Source organism: Hypomesus transpacificus, chromosome 15, assembly GCF_021917145.1.
Source record: "Hypomesus transpacificus isolate Combined female chromosome 15, fHypTra1, whole genome shotgun sequence".
Classification (NCBI taxonomy): domain Eukaryota; kingdom Metazoa; phylum Chordata; class Actinopteri; order Osmeriformes; family Osmeridae; genus Hypomesus; species Hypomesus transpacificus.
The window spans coordinates 14,223,869-14,233,018 of NC_061074.1; the positions used below are offsets into that span (position 1 = coordinate 14,223,869).

The window sequence follows — 9,150 nt, forward strand, 5'->3', positions numbered from 1 at the left end:
GCACTGCAGACTGACTTCTGGCTACCACCATCATACCAACCGCACCAGAGAAGCCAGAACAATTTGATTGGAAACATGCAGTCTGCCGAGGCCAAGCTCAACAAAAGCTTCCTGCTCCTGGCTTTAAGGAGATACAACACAGCTGTGCAAAACATGGAGCACACCATCCTCCTACCTAGTCTCCTAAGAGATGTGCCATCTGACTATGTTGAAGACTGTGATGCAGCAGAGGGCTCCTGTAAAGATCTGTATGACGACTATCTCATGGTGAAGGCCATCAGAAACAAAGTGGAGAGTGGTCTGGTTCCCCTAGATGAACTCAAGGATAAAGCCCACGCAGAACTTCACACAACCTTGGGGCCGTTGCTGGAGGTCGATCCTGAAGCCCTTTTCTACTTTCACCTCAGAGGGCTATTCACTGTAATGGTCTCTCTTACCAAAAAATCCCAGAGCCTCACAACTAAGTACTTGGACATCATTGGAGTGGCAAACTAAACTACCTGCAAAAACCTCCAGTTTTATGGAAACAAACAAGCTGCCTTTGCATTTTTTAACCTAGCGCATTGTTCAAATACATCAATGTTCAGAATGTGATCTAAGGAAATAAATGTGCTTTGACAAAACTCACCTTCAAAACAATGTTGTTTTCTTCTATATTAATTAACTTGGTATTCACAGAACAATGGAACATTTAATTATTTATTTTAAAAGGAAATATATCAAGAGTAGGCATTAGGATGTTTGTTAAGTAGGTTTTATTATGTACATTACTCCAAATTTGACAGTATAGAATCACATTCAAAGAGCAACAACGGGGACAGATGGTGGTCTGTGAAATGTGTGTCCTTTATTTGTCAGCCTCCTACACTTAGCGTACTGGATGAAAAGGCTCCACAATTTCAGCAAAGGTCTTTTTCTCTGTTGAGATACAATCAATTAAGGAACAAGAAATTACACACCAAAAAAAACCTCAAACAAGCAATTACATGGTCATAATAATACCTGTACATAATACCTGGTATTTGCGACTAATTATTTAAAAAGGTTGTTTGTGCTGAAGTAGAAGAAACACATTCTGTTTAGATCTGACTAATGAGCAAAGTGCAGCACATCCAATTAACCCAAGTAGACACATGGAGACTATGACAAGCATAACAATTCATGAATATTGGCTGGTGTGGAATTTAGGATTGGGATTGCATATCTGAATGGAGTGTTGCGTTTTATTCTTTTCATCAAAGCTTATAATGACATATAGTTACCTTTCTCTCGAAACTCTTCTGGATGCAGCCTTATATACTCGTTCATGTCTCGGTCCAGTCTTGCAAAATTGTAGTTTTCATATTTTGTAATATGGTAACCAATGAACCAACCAATGGTGGACATCAAGACTTGTCTGTGCACACCTGCAAAGGCAAAACACAAGCTAAAACACACTGACCACCAATCAAGGCCGTAGCCATGTAGTCAACATTGGGGGGGACGAATTATATTTGTTATGATAATTTCGGACAGCGTGCGTGGTTGCCTGTCGTAGCGTAGCACATTTATATTTTTATATCAATATTTTGGGGGGACATTTTGACCAGATTTGAATATTGGGGGGGGGGGGGGGGGGGGGGGGGGGGGGGTGTTCCCCCAACATATATTATGATTACGGCCTTGCCACCAATACTTCTGACAATAGGAACAGATAACATGTTACTGTGTTGTAACGTTAGACTGACGAGACAGGTTGTAGATTATTCGACACACAAGTCTACTTTATTAATAAGTGCTATCTTGCCCAACTGTACAGTAGTGCTAGTTAGTCTTGCTACATTCTGACACCAAACTAGCATTGCAAGCCAACTAGTTTGCCTGTAGTTAATTGACTCGCTTCCTAGAAAATAAAGTAACTGGCGTTTTAATTTAACTACTAGGGCTATCTACCGAGCAAGTTAGCAATGTATGCAGTACGTCGGTTAATGTAATTTAGCTAAATTAGCCAAGAAGCATACCAACCTGATTTCAGAGGCGGTCTGCGGTTTAGGGTATTCTGAAGCATCGCCGTGCACCACCCCAACACCCCCAGCCATACTGAATTTCTGTTCACTATTCCTGGTGGTGGGAGAACTTTGGCCTCATCTGGTACAAGACCCATATTTGCAAATTGTTAGCTAAACCACCTATGTGGATTGCTAGTTGTCTGCTCAGTTAGCACTCCTTTCACCTCTCAAGAGGAAGTCAAGGGCAGGGTGTAACCGAAAAATATGGTCGGTGAAAAAATACGATGCAGTACAGCATGATTCCGCCTCGTAAAGCACATCAGGTGGGTCTCACACCTTATCCTAGACATTGCTAAACAGGGATACATTGTTTATTTGAACCAAGGATAACCAAAACCACATAGCGTTAGGTTTACCCAGAACTAATATTTTCTGTGTCATTAAACCCCGAACCTAAGAACAACCTAGACGTGAACCCGGTGTTCCGGAGAATTCAGTTCCCCTGTTGCCCCTTCCCTTGAATCCTGAGGAGGGATAACGAGGATCTGCACACTCAAGAATACAAAAATAAACACGTTACAGTCTTTCCATTTAATTTTTATATTCTATATAGTTTTCACACTCCACTGGGAAATTGCTACAATTGCTTATCAAGGCGAGGGCATGAGACGCGAGGCTCCAGGCTGCAGCCGTAGAATGGATTTTTAGTCTGCATTTATTTATAAATGGACATATATTCCGTTTATTCATTAGAACGATAGTCTTCATTTATCTTATAGACAGATATTTAGTATTTTATTCATTTGTAAATTCCGTGTTTGTGTAAACCTACATATCGAATAAAATCAATTCAGATTCTGAGCAGACCAGACGCGAGCTTTAACTTTGAAAAGTAGAAGCTCGGGGTGGGCATGAGACGGGAGGGCATGAAACGGGAGGGCATGAGACGGGAGGGCATGAGGCGGCGGGAGGGCATGAGACGGGAGGGCATGAGACGACGGGATGCATGAGACGGCGGGAGGGCATGAGACGGCGGGAGGGCATGAGACGGGAGGGCATGAGACGGGAGGGCATGAGACAAGAGGGCATGAGAAGAGAGGGCATGAGAAGAGAGGGCATGAGACGGAAGGGCATGAGACGGGAGGGCATGAGACGGGAGGGAATGAGACGGGAGGGCATGAGACGGGAGGCTCTCTGGTCATCAGCTGGTTGACCAATTGGGTCATGATGTCTTGAGAGTAGAAATCAGTGGATGCGCCACTGTTTCCTGGAGGGCATGACTTACAATATTTATTTATTCATATACACAGCATTTGATTAAGCATTTTTATACACTTACCTTCAGTCAAAATATACATGGATGGATGTGTTACACATAAACTCTCTTATTTTATAAATGGTTCACTCGAAGATGTGAATAACAAACCAACTTTACAGCCAAAATATATTGACAATCAGAACAATAACATAGCCTATAGCCTAAGATAATTATGAGAACTGTCCTTTCATTACCAGACATTACACCAAAGGATGTTAATGACATTTGTCAACTCTTTGACTTTGCTTCATCAAATACAGAACGAAGTTTTGAATCGTTCACCAGTTTTACCAGACAGTGCAGTGCCATTGGTGACATCACCGACTGATAATTCTGACTGAGCCTCTACTGTTAGGCTGTGTGGTCGAGATCATACTCTTGATCAAACTGACCGGATGCATGCATACCACAGTCTGTATTTAGGGGAGTTCCCCAGGTTTTGGTAAGTACAAATGACATTCAATCTTACAATTACCACATCCACAACCCGTACTTTCTACGCTATCTTATACATTAGCCACCGGCTCCTGCATCAGGATACTGAAGCCGTCCTAGTAGCAAACTAGCTAGCTAGTGGTGCACTTGTATGCTGTCTTTTCGCTAGCTTAAGGTGAGGCCCTGGTCACATACGAATGCTGTGAATGTTGATGGAGCGAGTGTGTGTTTATTATTGACAGTTTGTTGTTGCCAGGTTGGACAGATAGCTCTAGCAATGCTAACTGTATAATACTGCTGGTATATGGATATTCAGTCTAGTCTAGCTACTGTAGCTAGTAAATCGCTAGCGCCATCATCAGCATCACCATCAGGGGTGGGGGCAGCCAACCACTGTTGTTGAATCAATTAGCTAACCCCAGTAACAGCTCATCATTACATAACTATCGCTACCCTTTGTTGTTGTAAATACACTTTCGGATGGCTGAAAATGTGTTAGCAGTACAGTAGTTTTGCCAGGCAATGTCAACAGACAGAGGACGGAGGCCAGAGACTGTACTGCTAGTTTGCTAAGGCTATCTATAACGGGGCATACGGTTATAACCGTATGAACATGGAGAGGCAGCTAAATCTTTTTTTGCGTTTTGGACGTCCATATGGACGTCCATAGACTGACGGCGATGGCTGCTGATCTTTGCATGGATGGACGGACGGCGATGCTGTTCAGAGTGCCGTCCATAGAGGGAGCAGATATTTTGGACGGCGATGGATTAGCAGGGACGTCCCTCGTGCCGTCCATAGAGGGAGCAGATATTTTGGACGGCGCCATAGCCGTCCATATGGACGGCGATGCTGTTCAGAGTGCCGTCCATAGAGGGAGCATATATTTTGGACGGCGATGGATTGAATGTTTAGCAGGCTGTTGAGCTAACAGAACTGCCGAAGGCTACCATAGCATGTAGCTAGCTACATTAACTTTGGATGACTCAATCTTTTGTCAAGTTAATTTGTATGAATTGCATGTTAGTGCAATATTTACGCCTTCTGTTTTTTTACATAATCAGCAGTATGATCTCATGACAATATAGACTTGAAAAACAATATGTTATGGTTTGGGTTTGCCTATAGGCTACATATATTTTAATTATTTCGAGAATTGTTAATAAAGACTCATTTAAAATTTTAAAATTTGGAGTGTTAGGCCCATAGGCTATTACGTTTTGCATTTGTCTCCGCTCAAAGTGGTTCGTGCGCAACATTGGAGCTACTGACTGGTGGCTCCAAATCCACCCATAAAACACTTAAAACTGACGGTTTAAAAGACCTAAATGGCAATGTATTTCATAGGGTCATAACACAATGTTAACATTTTAAATGAGTCTTTATTAACAATTCTCGAAATAATTAAAACATATGCAGGCCTAGCCTATATCTCGGCAAACCCAAACCATAACATAGGCATATTGTTTTTCAAGTCTATATTGTCATGAGATTATACTGATGATTATGTAAAGCCCTAAAAGGCATTGTATTTCATAGGGTCATAACACAATGTTAAAATTTTAAATGAGTCTTTATTAACAATTCTCGAAATAATTAAAATATATGTAGCCTATAGGCAAACCCAAACCATAACATATTGTTTTTCAAGTCTATATTGTCATGAGATCATACTGCTGATTATGTAAAAAAACAGAAGGCGTAAATATTGCACTAACATGCAATTCATACAAATTAACTTGACAAAAGATTGAGTCATCCAAAGTTAATGTAGCTAGCTACATGCTATGGTAGCCTTCGGCAGTTCTGTTAGCTCAACAGCCTGCTAAACATTCAATCCATCGCCGTCCAAAATATATGCTCCCTCTATGGACGGCACTCTGAACAGCATCGCCGTCCATATGGACGGCTATGACGCCGTCCAAAATATCTGCTCCCTCCATGGACGGCACGAGGGACGTCCCTGCCAATCCATCGCCGTCCAAAATATCTGCTCCCTCTATGGACGGCACTCTGAACAGCATCGCCGTCCGTCCATCCATGCAAAGATCAGCAGCCATCGCCGTCAGTCTACGGACGTCCATATGGACGTCCAAAACGCAAAAAAAGATTTAGCTCCTACTGTGAACATGGTAGCTATGTACGCTAGCAAATGGCATTACAAATGACTTGTACGACCTTTTAGACCACACAGCGCACACAACAAATAGTTGCCAAGGAAGCTACTGTACTTCATCATGGTTTAAAGCAGGGTATTGCAAAGCGCATGGCCTTCACATTCCAATATTTCCAGCATCCTCCTACCACCAGTCAAAATAACTATCCAAGATGAACGGAAGGTGTTGGTGTTCTTCATAACCTGCTCATGTGTTTTCAGCAATAATGATCGACATCCTGCCAATGACAATTTTATAATACAATTGCACTAATCCCGTCTCATTTTGCCCATCTACAGGTTAGAATGAGCATGGAGGATTATGACTACCTGTTCAAAATTGTGCTAATAGGAAACGCTGGTGTCGGAAAGACCTGTTTAGTCAGACGTTTTACTCAGGTATGCACAACATGATGTGTAATGATGATTGAAGAATCAATACCATTTTCAAATGGATATTACTTGATCTGATGTGTTTATTCCATTCTACAGGGCCTTTTCCCACCTGGTCAAGGGGCTACAATAGGAGTTGATTTTATGATCAAAACAGTGGAAATTAAAGGATTGAAAGTAAAGGTCTGTCTATAATGCTTGCTTTTGTAAGACAATAGCCTAATCGAAATTATGACCTTGTTCCCAACCTTTAAAACACAAGCCCATGTGTCATTTTTGTCATTGGCCGGGTTTCCCAGATTCGTTAAGAACACTCTTGGAACGTTCTTAAGACGCTCTTAGCGTTAAGAGCTTCTTAACGAATCTGGGAAACCCGGCCATTGTCATTATTATTGAGTGAACAGTGCAACAACAATGTTTTTTTCCAACACACCTGATAAAGAAGAACAACCCTTGCTATGTTTTCCTCACCAACTTTCACCATATCACCATAACAAAATAAAGCAAAACAATGTAGGAACTTAAAACTTGCTGCTGCAATCCTTGTCAGTGGCTCGATATTAATTTAAACTCTGGATTACAGCTGCAAATATGGGACACAGCTGGACAAGAGAGGTTCCGCTCCATTACTCAGAGTTACTACCGTAGTGCCAACGCCCTTATCCTTACCTATGATATCACCTGTGAGGACTCCTTCCGGTGCCTTCCAGAATGGCTGAAAGAGATTGAACAGTATGCTAACAACCAAGTGGTGACCATCTTGGTGGGTGAGTATTTATTTTTATTTTATTGGATTTTACATTCTGAACACCTTTTCTTAAACCAGACAGTGTATATTAACTGCTGTAACATTTCACTTTCTTCCACAGGTAATAAGATAGACCTTGCTGAAAAAAGAGAAGTATTGAGGCAGAGGGCTGAAGAGTTTGCTGTTTCTCAAAGCATGCTCTATTTGGAGACTTCAGCCAAAGAGTCAGACAATGTGGAGAAACTCTTCCTTGATCTGGCTTGTGAACTGATTCAAGACGCCAAGCAGAATACGCTGGACAACAATGACACTGCCCCAATGCCTGGGGAGGGCAAAAGCATTAGCTACTTAAGCTGCTGCAGCCTCAATTAGAACATAGTGGTCGTCATGGGAACCAGCCATTTACTGTACAGTTCAAATGACAGGGATACATTGCCACAGTCCTCCAATAAGCTGCCAAGTCTTATGTCTAGAAGCTGAACTAAGGAGTTTGTTAAGTAGGCATTCTTTGTTATAACAGGAATAACTAAACGTTCATTTGGAGCAAAACAATTCAAGCTGCTGCTGTAATGTGAAACAGTAACTACAGTTCAACAGGATGCAAACTATAACTATCTTTGTTGTTACCTTATGTGAGGCATAAGGATTTGTAAATGAATGTTTTGGGAGCTAGGATCTCAGATCATCTTAGACAGAGAAATACATGGGTTTTGTTATATTGGATTGGAATGAAAATTCACCAGCAGTATGGCCTCATTTGAAACCACCACATATATTTTGTTACAGGACATTTAAGTAGACTACTTATTACAAATAGTTACAGCTTGTTTGCAAGAGCATAAAGTCTTAGCTTGGCTGCTTTCATGATTCTGTTTGCTATTTTTAGCCAATTTATCAAGTACATACATTCATATTGTATACAGGTCCAAATACGTTCCTGATCAATTTAGAGCTTTTATTGAAAAAAGGAAAAACTAATAACAAAGGGGTTTGATCTTTTATATTAATTGTTTGTTTGAAGCGTATGAGTAGTTAAGTGAGATGAACACAATTTTGGGTTAAAAAAAGGAATTCACTAGAGGTCCTATTCACAACAGATCTCTCCATCTGTGTTCCAGTTTTGAAATGTCTGATTGAAATGCAGTATTGCATGTGAACGCTATCAGCTGGTTTTGTTTTCTTTCTTTGTTTATTATCTGTTATCTTGGTCTTACTGACACAATAATCAGAATGTTATGTTTTACAAAGAAACTGTGAATATCTTTTCTTTATCAGACTCTAATTTTACCTGCTGCTATGATTCTGTTTTCAAGTCTGAATATTTGTTTATAGTTATATTTTTCTTTGTTGCGTCAGTAAAAATGCAAAGCATATATTTTTCTTTTTGTGTTTGTTTAATACATTTTAGCTAAATGTTTCTAGTAATACACTTTACCTGCCATAAGTTGAATGATACCAGACATAGTATTTCACAGTTGATTACAGCAGTGTTCACTTAATGCATTAACAAGGGTTCTAGGAAGACAAATCATTTCATTATTACCCATTTTCGGTGCACCATCTCTTTATCTTTTCTATTCAGTGTCTTTGCCCTGCCATGCTTTGACATTGCCATGCATTTTCAATACTTTTGTGTTGGAAAGTAAGCCATGTCTCCTGAGTTTGTTTTATAATTTGCATCTATATTCCTTATTCAAGTGACTTTTTAAGCATGCTTTTACATAGGATTTAAGTGTCTAGCTATATTTTATATACATTAGCCATTGTGATGGTTTACTTAACATCATACTTGTACTGTAGTGTGTTTCGTTATTGTTTGATGCAGATGTTTATTTTCAGACCAGTATTTAACTTTGCATAAGCTATTGCTTTTATCGTGTTAGTTTATTTAGTTTTATGTTTACTGTTTTGTATCTTTTTAATATTTTTACCCTCAAATAATACTTTAATCATAATATTGTTTAAAAAATTGTTTTTGAACCTTTGATATTTTCCCTTTTCATGCTAAAGTGTATTAAATTCAATAATCACGATAATCACGACTTCAACTATCCGTTTATGCTGAAGCCTATTCCCTTTTCCCTTCCTTTTCCGTTTTAGAGAAGAGTATTTT

General features: G+C 40.0%; 3 protein-coding genes across 4 annotated transcripts; 2 read left to right on the top strand and 1 right to left on the bottom strand.

Annotated features, from left to right (window-relative positions):
* The first annotated feature begins 5 nt into the window (after positions 1–5).
* Positions 6–630, top strand: LOC124478073 (thyroid hormone responsive). The gene has a single exon (XM_047036190.1). It carries the CDS (start codon positions 76–78, stop codon positions 493–495), a length of 420 nt encoding a protein of 139 aa, XP_046892146.1. The 5' UTR covers positions 6–75; the 3' UTR covers positions 496–630.
* A 108-nt stretch (positions 631–738) lies between these two features.
* Positions 739–2,267, bottom strand: ndufc2 (NADH:ubiquinone oxidoreductase subunit C2). Its single transcript, XM_047035873.1, has 3 exons — positions 2,005–2,267; positions 1,263–1,406; positions 739–918 (listed from the first exon to the last, which is right to left on the bottom strand). Exons 1-3 carry the CDS (start codon positions 2,141–2,143, stop codon positions 869–871), a joined length of 333 nt encoding a protein of 110 aa, XP_046891829.1. The 5' UTR covers positions 2,144–2,267; the 3' UTR covers positions 739–868.
* A 1,331-nt stretch (positions 2,268–3,598) lies between these two features.
* rab30 (RAB30, member RAS oncogene family) lies at positions 3,599–9,073 on the top strand. Of its 2 annotated transcripts, none has more exons than XM_047036520.1 (5): positions 3,599–3,748; positions 6,197–6,295; positions 6,389–6,472; positions 6,873–7,056; positions 7,159–9,073. In XM_047036520.1, the coding sequence occupies exons 2-5, from the start codon at positions 6,203–6,205 to the stop codon at positions 7,407–7,409; spliced, it is 612 nt and encodes a 203-aa protein (XP_046892476.1). In that variant the 5' UTR covers positions 3,599–3,748; positions 6,197–6,202; the 3' UTR covers positions 7,410–9,073. The 2 variants fall into 2 exon arrangements, with proteins under 2 accessions (XP_046892476.1, XP_046892475.1); XM_047036519.1 differs by lacking the exon at positions 3,599–3,748 and adding an exon at positions 3,804–3,916.
* The last annotated feature ends 77 nt before the right edge of the window (positions 9,074–9,150 follow it).